At 37.0% G+C, this 14721-nt stretch overlaps 1 protein-coding gene across 4 annotated transcripts; it reads right to left on the reverse strand.

Annotated features, from left to right (window-relative positions):
• Nucleotides 1-406: 406 nt before the first annotated feature.
• On the reverse strand, nt 407-11503 carry LOC18435393 (putative pre-mRNA-splicing factor ATP-dependent RNA helicase DEAH2). 4 transcript variants are annotated; one of them, XR_002281124.2, is made up of 8 exons: nt 10946-11503; nt 6020-6207; nt 4613-5697; nt 4042-4270; nt 3485-3723; nt 3122-3360; nt 2519-2637; nt 407-761 (listed from the first exon to the last, which is right to left on the reverse strand). XR_002281124.2 is itself a non-coding variant. In XM_006845438.4 (7 exons), the coding sequence occupies exons 1-7, from the start codon at nt 11204-11206 to the stop codon at nt 635-637; spliced, it is 2145 nt and encodes a 714-aa protein (XP_006845501.1). In that variant the 5' UTR covers nt 11207-11503; the 3' UTR covers nt 407-634. The 4 variants fall into 4 exon arrangements, 1 of the variants encoding a protein (XP_006845501.1); XR_016045974.1 differs by lacking the exon at nt 4042-4270 and having other exon boundaries at nt 3485-3713; XR_016045975.1 differs by lacking the exon at nt 4042-4270.
• Nucleotides 11504-14721: the final 3218 nt, after the last annotated feature.

Below are 14721 nucleotides of genomic sequence, written 5' to 3' on the forward strand. Positions count from 1 at the left end.
CAAAAAACCCTCCAACTGAGTTATTCAACATCCAAAAAATAGATAAAATCATCCTTTTAAAAAATTTAGATTCTAAAAAATAAAAACCAAATATGTAATAACAGAAACTATTTGATACACCCATAATAACGCAAAACATAAAAGATATTTATATAATTTTCCCAAAAGTTTAATAATAATAGTTGATAAGATTGTAGTATCGAGCGAATCCAAAGGGGTAGGGCCAGATCGTCCACCCACCAAATCCGATCCAGACAGACCACTAAATCTGATCCAGATCATCGGGTTCTAAAACTCGAAGAAGCTGCAGAAGCAAATGACTAGTAAATTACGCTCGAGTGAAACAAGTGAATCACTTTCGGTAATGTAAAGATTCTTGAGGAAATTGAACCATAAAAATTCAAAATTCCACCAATGAAAAAAATGTATTGTATAAGCAAAGTATAAAAAAGAAGTGTTACACAAACTTTAAAGGATCAAAACCACCACTCGAAAGAATAAAAACTTTCCCAGTGGTCTTCTCTTTCAGATCCATTAGAAGCTTTGACAACTATTTCACGACATAAATATATTTTTTTCACAAAATGGATTGCATGTTTTTAAAGACCACAACGCAGGAGAGTCCTGGGAAATCTCATTTTCTGCCTTTGCTCTCTCCCCTATCCCTTTCCCGCTTCTGGTAGAGTCTCTCAAGAACACGCTTTGCCTCACAATTGGGGAAGTTAGAAAGGTCGTAGTAGTGCGGCGCAATATCAATCAACCTGCAAACAAGATACATCAAAATGATATTACTTGAACTGGAATGGTCCTGATAAAACTGAGTTGGCAATGAATTATTCAATGAATGTCTAAATGTGTGGCGGACATGTAAGCAGTATACGAAAACTAGCACTAGTGGTTTACTGCCAAAATTGAGAAAACTCACTGGGTCATTTAGTAAACTCAGAAAATCTAACCTGAGTTTTCAAATTTGAAGAAAGGCCCAATAAAAAGAAAAAGAAAATCGATTATGTACAGTAGCATTTGAACTTTGTTTCTCACCAACTTCAAAACGCCCATCTAACCACCCTGCTAATTACCATTCATGTGATAAAAACAGCAAGCACACATACAGACACTCTGAAAAACTCGAGTGCATTGGCTATTTCATTTATATGCCAACTGTCGGAGACAAGTCATTGTTTAAGCACTCTCCAGTAATCCACAATTCATTTTGCTTTTCACATTTTGAATTATCAAAAGAAAACACATACAAGCATACTATATATAAATAAGGGAAAACTTCATATACTCCCTTCCAGTAATTACAATCATAAATAACCCTTGGGTCTTTGAAAAGCCCAAGGACCCCTCCCTCCAAGTTAAAAGACGACGTGTAGCACCCTATAAATATTTATCCTTTTTTTTTTTTGACCCCATCATCCAAATCCTAGAAAAACTGCCCCTCTTTCTTCATCTCCCGTGTATCCTTCCACTCTCACAACCTCCACTGAACCCACATCTCTCTCTCTCTCTCTCAAAAGTCACAACTAGTTTAAACATTGCCTCCCAAATTTCATTTGAAGGAAAAGGATGTTTAATGCACTGCCTATTTCATTTGAAGGAAATAGGGTGTTAAAAATGTGCTCACTGTGTAGGACCCCATTTTTTAAAGGGAAAAGGACGAACACCCTCTAAGTTGAAGAACTTTGAGTGGAGTAAAAACATAGCCCTGCTGTCCTTGTTAACATCTGATAGCTTGGATGGATGAGGAAGACTTCTAAAACTGTGTGGCGCTCATTGTATGCTTTATTTTTCAAACATTACCTTTTTCCTATTATTTTTATGATTGATAGATATCGAGTTCAATTATCCTATCAAGAGGAAAAACTTTCATAAAAACAAGACCATGAAAATAAATGTGTAGGCAAGGCCAATATGAACCAGGTACAATAGAATCTCTTTTAAGCATATGTATGACAGATAATTGCACTTCACAAATACGGGGTGATCAGGCAAAAGTGTAAGAGCACATGTCATACAAACTAAGCGAACTAACTTGCAAGCTGCATAACCATGCAAATCCAAAAAGTTATATACACTCTCTTTGTAAAGGGGAAAGTAATAATATAATCACAGGCACTCAAACCATTGAACTATACCATGCCTTTTGAAAATTTAAAACAAAAAAAAAATAAAATATCGACAACCATACCATTAAATTCATCAGTCCACCGTGATGAATGTTAATGGAGGAAAAGCAAGATCCACAGTCTCTCCACCACCATCCATCACTGGAGAAATGGATGACCCAGTGGACAATAGCTTTTATATGTAGGGTAGCAATACCATTAATACATACTATTTGTAAGCATTTGGACATGTACACCAAGCACCAGTCTAGTGTGCACTAACAATGATAGAAGAAAGTAAGCATACAAAAAGACAGGATTGTTAACAAACAATGTTGTACGCAGACATGCACGTGTAGATGCACAGACATGTAAACTATATACATAATAAGTGAAGATGGACTTACCACTCGCCCCGCACATCAGTAACCGTACGTATGAAATTTCTACTTGTCAAGACGTACTCATTGTATATGACCCATTCCGGCTTGTGATCAAGACAATTGGAAGGATGCAGGTGAACAACCTTAAAATGCAAACAAACAATACATAGCTTCAGAGTTCAGATGCAACCAAAGAAGAAGTATCTACTTCATATAAATAAAACACAGCATGCAATTATCTACTCCAATGCGTAGTGATCAGAACACATACAAGGAGATGCAAACCAAATAAGGAGAAAGTACGCTCTAGGACTCAAACGAACTATGGAAAACAGTCAATTCATATGGAAGATGCAAAAGAACATAATTGAGTTTTTTGACTTCATCACCATCCAATGAAATGATGGATGATGAGGGAGAGTGCGAGACCCACCAGAACAGGACTGCTTGGACCTCATTGATGCAATATACCACCATCCATTATTTCAATGGACTGTACCTCATTGGACTTCTGTGAAAGTATAATGGTATATAATATATTTTCAAATAAAAAAATCACTTGGTTTGTGTTAAAGGCAAGCTCAAATTCAAAAAAAGTCAAAAACAAGATTTTGTATGAAGCCAAACCTGGTTATCTTTCACTGTCAAGTAGTGGCCTGTTCGCTCAAGGTGAGCTACCTGCATAAAGTAGCCTGTAAGCATGGCTTTCCTTATGTTGGGGTAATAGTCACGGCTGTTGAAGTCAGTACTGCATAGTTTGAGGTTGAATCTCGCCATGATGCGCACCAGCTGTTGTCTCACATTGTCAGCAGCTTTCATAGCCCTCTGGTTAATGAAGTTCTCATAGCACCAAGTGGGGTCTTCATCTACAGTCGACAACAGATAGGACGACAAAAAGGTTTAGCAAACTAAACTACAAAAAAACAGAGTTGATTTTTAGAGATTCTTGAGAAACAAAACCCAAGCTCTTAGAATGACAGAAATACATACTATTCTGCTTGTAAGCGTGGTAGACATTCAAGAGCGTAAGGTGATCCCCATCGATGTGTCCAAATCGAGCTTTCGCTTCATCTGCAGCTTTCTGAGCCTCCCTAGGCCGGAGAAAGCAATTGGGTACTAAAGAAAGAGAAATTTGATATCACAGATGAGGCCCACTCAAGGTCAGCAGAGGCATAGAGGCGAGACGACACCATTTGCTTCATGAGAGTTATACTGAGAACTGCAACTATCTGCATCAGCACTACACTTAAATATTCTATGGCATGTGCCACATACACGTTGGCACAGAGCATGCTGCTGATGACAGCCTAAACGGTAACATCTAGAATGATGCATGGACATGTGCGACGTGAGGCACATGATGCATGTACCACGCATCTTTCCATGCATGACATCTCAAACAGCTTGACATGCATTTTATGCTTTCAAGCATGACCGGACCCAACAAGTGCGCACACAAGAAGCAACAAAAGACATGCAGAAAATGCAAAAGACACAAATCGACATGAACATAATTGCGACTGGACACCTATAAATGCAGATGGTACCTTTCTTTGGGATGGTACTCAAACTATTGTATTAGAGAAGTTCATAGTCCAACAGGATCATCAGAGTCCAATAAAACAATGAATGGTGATGGAGAAAGAGCGGACCCAACCAGAAAAGAACATGACAAAAAGTAGGTCCCACTCTCTCTAAATCACTGTCCATTTTATTTACAGTCCATTCAATTGTAGTGAGTTTCCCTTCATCTTTGCAAGCAAATGAAGGTAGTATCTTCACCTCGAGGAAAAGAAAGATAAGATATGGTTTATTAAGGACCTTGTAAACTATATAAACTGTCAATGGCTCTCAAAAGAGTACCGTGCATGTATACAGAATGTACAAACTACACAAAAGGCAAAAGGCAACCAACCATTTGTCCTTAATGACAGATGGTGGGGATGAGCCAGCATTCCTCCAACTGAGAGGCAGACTTCAAGTAGCAGAACGGCTCACCTCCCCCATCAATCATAAAGCACAGGTCATCGATAATCCTTTGTGTATAGTATACCATACATACTGTGTAGTATACATTTCCTACATAGAACAATTGTAAGGTAGAATTACTGCACATACCTGAAAGCATAGCGGAAATTGAGAGGATCTCATTAGAACAATTGAATTCTTGACTAACAACAAGCATCTTCGACATCTGAGGATCCAGAGGAAATTCACTCATAATTTCTCCTAACTTGGTCAGGTTTCCATCATCATCCAGAGCACCCAAGTAGTTCAAAACCTCTAATGCTCGCATAAGGGTTTCAGGAGCAGGTGGATCCATAAAATCAAAGTGAACCAAGTCATCAATTCCAAGCTTTTTCAGGGTGAGAACAACATTTGCCAGATTTGACCTCAAGATCTCAGGATATGTTTGTGGTTGAAGGTCATCACTAAAACTTTTCTCAGTGTAAAGTCTAAAGCATTTCCCAGGTTGGGTTCTCCCTGCACGGCCAGATCTCTGGTGTGCACTTGCTTTGGAAATTGGCGATACCAGCAAAGATTCAACTCTAACCCTCGGATTATAAACCTTTTGTTTTGCAAAACCAGGGTCAATAACATAAACGATACCATCAATGGTTAAAGAAGTTTCAGCAATGTTGGTTGAAACTACAATCTTTCTACCGGGAGGGCCATCTTCTTTCGATGGGGGTGGAGCAGGCTCGAATATCTTCTGCTGCATTGATGGAGGCAATGTAGAATAAAGTGGAACAACTTTCACAGGCCCTACTTGATCACCCATGTTGTTTATCTCCTTTGTAATTTTCCTACAAGCATCTTCTATCTCCTCCTCTCCAGTTAAAAAGACCAAAATGTCCCCATGGGGTTCACATGTGTGTATTTGCACAACCGTTCTAATGGCTGCTTCTAGATAATCTCTCTCTGGATCCTGTGTGTAAAAGATTTCAACAGGATGAAGCCTACCAGGTACTTTCATAAGCGGGGCTCCATAAAAATAACCCTGAAATTTTTCAGCCTCTAATGTTGCACTCATAACAACAAGCTTTAGGTCCGCTCTATTCTTTAGGACCTCCTTAAGAAGCCCAAAAAGAACATCAGTTGCTACAGTTCGCTCATGGGCCTCATCCAATATGATCACTCGGTAACGCTCCAGCAGTGGATCTGTCATTGCTTCTCTAAGAAGCATACCATCGGTCAAGTACCTGTAATACATTGCAATTAGAAAGCATAAAGCCACCAAATGTGGCAGGACTAAAAAGCAGGATCTAAAAAACCCATAAATCTTGTTTCTTTTTTCTAATTATTGGACTCATAATATACTTATCCAAAGTGATCGCACCTCTAATTATTTTAGTTTTTAATATATAATCAAAACATGTTATATTTTAATAATAATAATAAAGAAAGAAACATTAGTAGGTGAAGAAGCATAAGAGGTGAAAATTAGTTAATAAGACCACAATATACAACCTAAGACCCCTACTGAGATGATTGAAGAAAACAATGATGATTAAAGATACTTACTTGAGAATTGTTTTTGGACCAGTGCAGTCTTCAAAACGGATGCTGTAACCAACTTCTTCCCCAATTGTAACATCCATCTCCTCTGCAACACGACGTGAGACAGACATTGCAGCCACTCTACGAGGCTGGGTACAAGCAATCTGCTTGCGGTTGCTGGTATAACCAGCCTCAACAACAAACTGAGGAATCTGCCAAATTAAAACAATGTTTTGTCAATATATACAAAAAATAGACTTCATTTTGACAGAAGAGAATCAAGCTACGAAGCTGACAAAACATAATGTCTATCTCTCACGAGCACATACAACACAGTTGGTCAGCAATACTGCTTCCCTTCTATGTACACTAATGAAACTCAAAAGCAAAATAGAGATAAAGTAACAAGCAAATACAAATCATCCAACAATGGAAGAAAAATGAACAAAGAAAAAGGTCAAGGCAGAGGCACACCAATTTTTACATGAACAAACCCTTTCTACAAGAGGAAACCCCATGGGACAAATCCAATAATCCACTACGCAAAATATTCACAATATTTTTCCCAAACCGATTAAGTTCTAGCTTGAGTCTCTCTCTCTCACGACTTTTCTTACCCTCATAGTGCTTTTTCTCTCTCTAAAACTCCAGAGAAAAGATTAACACGAATTGCAATATCTCTCTAAATCTAGAGGAATTACAAAAGACAAAAAAATGAACTAGTCTCTCTCTCTCTCTCTCTCTACACCCAAGGAATAGGGCAAAAAATATTAAATCCAAACCTTAAAATTTCAAAACCCAAAATCAGATTTTTTCTCGGTGCACAGGGATTGCAGTGTTATACCCAAAACTCGGGTTTTTCAGAACCCATTGGAGGTGGCAAACTTACGTCAACAATTCACTAGAATTCGAACTATTTGGAAACCGCCTCCTCTGAATGGTCTAAAACTTAATTTTGATGAAAGTTCTTTTGGGAACCCAAAACCTGGTTTTGGTTCTTGATTTTGGAGGACAATGGCCGTATTTTAAAGACCTTCACAGGAACGTGTGGGAATACAATGGTTAATGAGGCTGGGAATCGAAATGACTTCTGGAAGGTCTAAAAAATCTAATGGAGTTGGATCGCCATAAGACAATTGAAGGAGATTCCTCCAAATGTTATTGGATGGGCAAGAGGAGAGTTGAAACCGCCCTGGAGACTTAGGGGTTTGTTCGATGAAATTTATTTTCTTTTGCTTCTTTCTTCATTTGATCTTGTGCATTGTTGCAGAGAGGGTAACACTGATGCTGATGTATTAACTAAAGGGGGAGCACACCAATCATCGTTGATGATCTCTTCTTTCCTATAACTCTTACTTGTATTTCCCTTTGAGGCAATGAAATTTGTGGTTAACTTTCAAAAAAGGAAAAATTCAAAAGCCAAAATCTACCTCTCTAAGCTCAGTAAAAGCTTAAGCCACCTTGAAATATATGTATCATCTTCTTTCCTATAACTCTTCCTTGTATTTCCCTTTGAGGCAATGAAATTCGTGGTTAACTTTCAAAAAACAAAGAAAAATTCAAAAGCCAAAATCTACCTCTCTAAGCTCAATAAAAGACTAAAAGCCTAAGCCACCTCGAAATGTATGTATCATCCCCTTCACCGTTCTCTCTTTATCTGACAAAATCCTAGTTTTTCCCAAATATGGATACTTCTTCCACAAAGCAAAAAAAAATTAAAAAAAGGGGAAACTCTTCCCTAATGGACGTATTAACGTTTTTTTTCTAGCGAGAGACTAACTGTATTATTACGTTTAACTTTGTAGTACAAAAAAACACTAAGGACTTATTAACATTAAGAAGGCAATTTATGTTCTGACTTATCCCTTAAGAATATACCAACCCCAACAATTATAGGATCCCCTAAGGACAACCATGAGGATGGAACTTTCCTAACAAAGTCCCATCCACCGTCATTAGGAATGCCCATTTATTAGTGAATATTGCCCAAATACTTGTTGCTCAAGTATCAACCATCATTCTCAAGCTCTTATCAAGCTTGTAATGTTCATTGGCAGGGCTCTCTCATCATACTTGAAGTACTTAACTAAATCACGTCAAGAGGTCACTCATCATACTTGACGTACTTGACTGCATCAAGTCAAAGTGTCTCTCGTCATACTTGATTACATCACGTCATTCTCTAGGTGTATATTGGCATTTGTGGATTCTCCTATCACGGGCTTAAAATTTCCAAAGCTCGAACTCATCTTGAAAGTATTATGGTAGTTTCATCCTCGTGAATACCTTTCAAAAATCCCACGATAAGTAGGATTGGTACATTCCTAAAGGTGTGAGTTAGGAGTTGCCTTCTTTTTCCTAGGAAAGAGTTTCCTCTTTAAGAATAATTGTTTACATCGGGGACAAGCAAGTATCTCATAATTGGGAGAAATTAGATTCTAAAAGAAAACCCCCCACCCCCAAAAAAAAAACCCTCCCTCCCTCCTCCTGTACAGGTGTGTGTGTGGCTCAACACACACGCAAACCATGCAGAGCAAGCACCTTTGCCAAGTCGCCAGGTACCCAACATAGAGTTCACCTATCTAGGGCAGCCCGCCTGAGCCTAGCCGGGTATTGAGGTCACTCAGCACCGCTAGGCATCCAAGGTGGGCGTCTTCTAATACATTGATTCAGTATCGCCTTCCAAGAGGTGGTCATAAGAGACCATCATCAAATGGTCCATTACAAGCATTTGGTGGGCCTGAAAACTATGGAGGTCGGCAAGTAGGAAGCCCAAGACCGATGACCAGCGCCCTATGAGGCAAATGGCACTGGCTTTTTCCAATAGGGAATGTTGTCCAAAATTCAAAGAATATAATGTGATAAATAAAAACTATGGTCATGAATGGAAGGGAAAGAATATAACATGCTGCAAGAGTTTGGCAAGGGATATAATAAAGATTCAAGAAGCAAATTAGGTATGGGATTAGTGTCCAGTAACATGAGGAGAGTACATATTGCGCTTTCCCACCTCCCCTCCCCCCCCCAATAGATTACATGTTTCCGCTTTTTTTTTTTTTTTTTGATAACTTACATGTTTCCGCATTTTGATAGCTTACTTTTTTATGTCAAGGAGTTAATCACAAACTTCCAGGAAAGATGAGGACTAGGGATATCAAGCAGTTGGGTGCCTTCACCTCAAATGGACAATGGCAGGAAATGGGGATGCAGGAGGTCTTTTGCTAAGGGAGAATTGAAGACACGAATTTAACCATAAAGGTTTTAAGTAGAGACTGAAAATGGCAAGTGGGCATCATTATCGGTTAGTTGGACTGTTGATGCAACCTACCCCTCTTCTATTTGATGGCTACCCAAAATAATATACATTTACTTAGCATGCACCACATCCAAAGATGTGCATGATGGTCCCCACAAGCCAATTTAATGTGTTGGGCGAGAGGAAACAGCAAAGTATGTCCATTACTACCCACCGCTCCCTACAATGTGTGATATGTCTTCCTATAACTTGTTTGAGGTTTCCTGGGCCATGCCTGTTTTTTATGGAGGCTCATGGATCAATGGTCACATAAGTTAATGCTCAAACAAAATCATCAGGTTTATATATTTGCTAATCAGCTATCTTCCAAAGTCAAGCCAAAAAAAAATTTGAGGAACTATTTTGTAATTTGGAAAAAGATGGATTGTGCGAAACTTGGGATGCAGATAAGACATTGTGTGAATATGCAGGCTTCATCTTCAAATACCCAAAGGGCTCTTCAACTTCCAAGCAGATGACCTCAATTGGTTGCTCGATGATGGTAAATTTAGAATTGGGGATCTATGCTGCTTGGGAGGTTTCAATTTTTAACTTTGGAGATAGGTCCCCAAGAACCCAAGTCTTTCAACCAGTGTCCAAAAATTAGGACTTGGGCTCAACTCATCTGGGACCCAAGCACAAGCACCCCAGTTGGACACAAGCAATTCTGAATCGGACCTAACAATTTTTAAAAATAAACAATTAAAAATTGTGAAAAAACAAGAGATTAAGTTAATTGCAGAGTTTTTTGGAGCCAGAATGGCCTTGCCCAATCCAGGCTACTCAGACGATCCCAGGTCGACCAGAAGATTTTTTAAACACTGCATTTGACAATGCATGAGTCCAAAATCAAACGCCAGCCTTGCTCAAAACTAGAGGCAACGTGTTTCACAAACAAATGGGGAAAATACAATCCTTAAATCAGAGGCCATGCAAAGAGAAAATGAGACAAGATCTAACACCCACGATGCAATTTCCATGCCTTCACCTCATTGACCAGTAGAAGGTAACAGCCAATAAAAGAATTGGACATGCATACACAAAGTAGGTGGAAATATAGATGATCACCAATACAAGCCCCAAACTAAAGATAAACTCAGCTACAGAAGGGTACAATTAGAAAGACTCACAAACCATCAACGGAATGCTGGAGGAAATCCCGACTCTCGAAACCACACAAACACACCTCAACATTTTACAGATAAACTTTTGACCAACATGAACAACAAAATCCTTCAAATATAGGCAAATGATACCCTACTAAAAAATGGTACGGTTTCAAATTCTCATATGTCCAACAAATTATCACGAGAACTAATCCCTCAAAAAAAAATAACAGAAAGTCGCCCCAACCCCTTAGGCAAACATCAGAGATGTACCAACAAATACTTACAAACAAAAAAAAAAAAACACCAACATAGAAGACAATATGGCAGCGGGAACCACAAAAAAGAGAAAGGCAACATAGCCCTTAGGAAGTCCCATGATAAAGAACAAGACAGTAGTCTATACTAGAAACCTGCAAAACTGGGAAAAAGAAGAAGTAGAAGAAGAAGAAAGAACAATACAGTCTAAAAAATAATAATCAACTTCTGCTACAGCTAAAACCATGTAAAAAACAGAAAGATATACACTTTTAAGATCAATTTTCTAACCTGCGTGGTCTTTCCACTGCCAGTTTCTCCAACTAATATGAGCGTCTGGTGCTTCTCCAGCGTATCAAGAAACTCTTGCTTTTGTTGCCAAACCGGTAAGGTCTTCCTCTTCTCAAGAATCTCAAAATATCTTTGGGAATAAGGTCTCCCATTCCACCTGTTCACATCAGCTGAGCCATTAACGCTTAGCTTTTTGGCAGCCACAGAGGGGTCACCCACCACATCGAAAAGGCTAACTTTCCTCTTCCTCTCAGTCGCCATGGCCAAACTCCACAAATGCCCTAGAAAATCCCCCCTAGCCCACGAAAAATAACCCTAGAAAATGCCTCAGCCCTTGAAAAGGACTACGAGTGGCACCGAGTGAGAGAGGAGACCCTTAGAAAACGCAGCGGACTGAGGGAGGAACCTTAAAAACCCTAGAAAACACAGGGCGAAGAGGAGTAAACCTCAACAAACCCTAGAAAACGCGGGAAGAACAGTGGAAACGAGCAATTAAAAACCCTAAAAAGTGAGATCCGAGAGAGAGGATCGGGTTTTGACATTTGTGCCCTAGGACTTAGAGGGGAATTTGATAGGGCTGAATTTGTAATTTATACTTGATTCATAAGATAGCCAGGCAGCGTCCTCTTGTTGCAAATTAAGACAAATAAGGCTTTAAATTTTCAATGTAGTCCTTCCCCACATAGGTAACTGGGATTGAGGAAGGCTCAAAAAATTATTGCGGTCAGAGCGAGGAAGCAAGCGGCCGATTTCACAGGCACAATATTGTAATATAGAATGTGGACTTTACAGCTAAGGGTAAAAAAATAATAAGAAAGAGGTTATTTTGATGTTAGAAAAATCCTTCAATTGATGATCTAAAGGTGGATTTGTAACATGATTGTTTTATTCGAAGTAAAATATTATTTGAGAAATATTTTTACGTAAATGAATTTTCTCATATGATTAGGTACTTCACATAAATTAATTGCCAATTGGTGTTAAAATATCCACTAGGACCAATTGATTGAAAATATTATCGTGAAAATTATTTTAATAAATATTTTTACTCATAAAAAAAGATTTTAAGTTGTTAAAATCGTGCTTTTCAACCATCTTCAATATTTTCAAGTTTTTATACATTTGTTATATATATTCTATGTATTTTTTCTATCTATATTCTATTTTTTAGACTTTAAATTTCATGATTAGGAGTGGGATAAACTTTCACATCATCATTAGATTTCCAATATGTAGATCGCATCCTCTAGCTGAATTTAGAGGTAGACTTTGCTTTGTGGACATCCTATACATTTGCACCTCTTTGGAAATACAGCTTTTTTCAAAATATAAATATAATCTTAAGTCATTAGTATTTGGCTTATTGATCGAAACACAACAAAATTTATTAAGGGAGATTATAAAAAATATATCTTAACTTTTGGATTATTATAAATTAGTTGAATTACGTGTGTTGTATGTATCCATTTGCTTTTAGCATATTAACTAAACATTCAATGATCAAATAAATTTATTAATAAAAAATTTGATAAATCACAAATCACCTCTTAGATAATAATAAATTTTTAACTGCTTATGATTTTTATGAAAGTAAATTATATTGAAACTTTGATTTCCAAAAATCTTGTTTACTCTTTAAAAGCTTCCAAGAAAATTTATAATCTCTCCTAAAATCTCTCATTATCTATCTCTTGTGCATGCTCTCTCTCTCCTTGTCAAATTTACTTACAATGTTGAGAACGCACTCCTGAGCACACTAATATTCTCTCTCTAATTAAGATATAGAAATATTGTGGAAATATGGAAAAAATATTAAGATCTCTCTTTTGTGTATACTCTTACTCTCTCTCTCTTTCAAATTCAATTATCATAAAATAAACGCTTATTCTATCTCTCTTCTCTAAATTTAGGATTGTGTCCAATCTCTATAAAATTCCTTTGTATTTTCACGACACGTGTCCACCCCCATACTCTGGCTAAAAAAACATTGACTATCTAATGAAAGTACACCTTTTTTTACATAAAAAATATAATTTTGTATCATAGCAAACACAAAAAAAAAAAAAAAATTGTAGAAAACTTACTAAAATTGTGAAGTAGAATAAAAATTTGTAATTATTTTAATTTATTTTCTTTTTGTTATGTTTTACTTCAAATAGAACATACGTAAAATAAGATAATATATATTTTAATTTAAAGTAGGTGCTTAGGATTTTTCTTTTAAAATAATTACATGCCTTGATAAACGGAAGATAAAATTTTTTTTCCTCAACCTTCATAAAGTGTGAAGAACACTTCAAAAAGTACAAATATAGGCAATACATAAAAATAAAAAAAAAAACTTACCACAACTTAACTTCAATATGGACTTTGTTAAGCTTCATTCAGGTAAATAATACATGAAAATCACAAAATCTGCGTAATTAAAAATAGTTTCAATTGTTTGTGCCGTTATATCTAGTCTCTCTCTCTCAATCTTAAGAAATTTCTATATCCATGTATATCTTTTACTTTCAAATCACTATTTACACTCTCTCTACACACATTCTTTCTCTCCACCTTTTTTTTATCTCTCCCTTTTACATAAGCTGCTATAAAAATCTTTCGTCTCTCTTAAAATCTCTCATGCATTTTCTCTCCACATATTTTATTTTTAAGTCTCTCTCTACACCTATCTCTCTACGCATATTTTCTCCCTCCACTTTTCGTTATCTCCCTCCCCTATGAATGTTGAAAGAAATACCTACGTGATCTTTTACCAGTGAATGCATTTTTTTTTTTTTTCACCCATTTCTTTTCACAAAAGATCACTTACATGTGGTCTTTATTATAATAAGATAAATTTCAAAATAAAATCAACATAACATAAGACCAAGATCTTAACAACTTCATGCCATTGAAACAACTATGCACTATGCTTGAGAATAAAGATAAAATTGTAAGAAATAAAAGGAAGAGTGTCGGAGATTACCTCAACCGGGTTTATTACACCCCACACCGAGTCACCACCATCCAATAGAGCGGGATCAACGATCTAACTTCAATCTCAAACAGAGAAAGCAAATTTCGGTAGAGCCATACCAATGGAACATGAACCCCTTTGATCGTAAATTCAAACCCTAGGTGAATTATTTTAGCAAACTAGTTTGAAAGAGATGAATTCTCTTTTTGTTAAACCCTAAAACCCTTAGCCATAAATCCATATTTCAGATATAGGATAAAGAAGAATTTCATAACCTAAACCATTAGGTTCTTTCACAATGTAGGAGAGAGAGATAGAAAGACAATGTAAAGAGATTTTGAGTAGAGGCAATCTCTTTTTTATAGGCTTGAACAAGAATAGGGTTTCTTAGGATTTTCCTTGACTTGCTTCTTCTTATGATATTGAGCATAGACCATCGATCAAATGTGACTTGTGGAGTGAGAGATCTGAGCCATCCATTCTATATATGAACCATCAACATTATGGAAGGTGCATGGACCATTATCCCCATTTTCTTAACCATTTTCTCATCAATAAAAACTAGATAAATTAAATATAATTAAAATATTATGCATTCCATAATCTTTCACAAAATATTCAAAAGATATATCAAGTCAATATACACTTTCAATATTTGATCAAAATATTCTCTGTCTTATTTAACCACATGTCATAACATAATATTATCAAAACATGAAATAACTTAAACTCCAAAAAAGAATCCAATGGGTGGGGCGTGCCACCCATGTGTGGCACATGTGGGCCCCATCCACTTAACACTTGGTGGGCCGAT

Source organism: Amborella trichopoda, chromosome 12 (assembly GCF_054954075.1).
Source record: "Amborella trichopoda isolate Santa Cruz 75 chromosome 12, AtrichopodaSantaCruz75HAP2 v2.0, whole genome shotgun sequence".
NCBI lineage: Eukaryota > Viridiplantae > Streptophyta > Magnoliopsida > Amborellales > Amborellaceae > Amborella > Amborella trichopoda.

Bases quoted from the DNA above. Each gene is read 5' to 3' on its own strand.
- LOC18435393 (XM_006845438.4), bottom strand. From the start codon at position 11,206: ATGGCGACTGAGAGGAAGAGGAAAGTTAGCCTTTTCGATGTGGTGGGT. The intron at 6,208-10,945 runs GTTAGAAAATTG...TTAATTTGGCAG, and splicing joins GCAGTGGAAAGACCACGCAG to ATTCCTCAGTTTGTTGTTGA. The intron at 762-2,518 runs GTAAGTCCATCT...TCTTGTTTGCAG, and splicing joins ACTGATGTGCGGGGCGAGTG to GTTGATTGATATTGCGCCGC.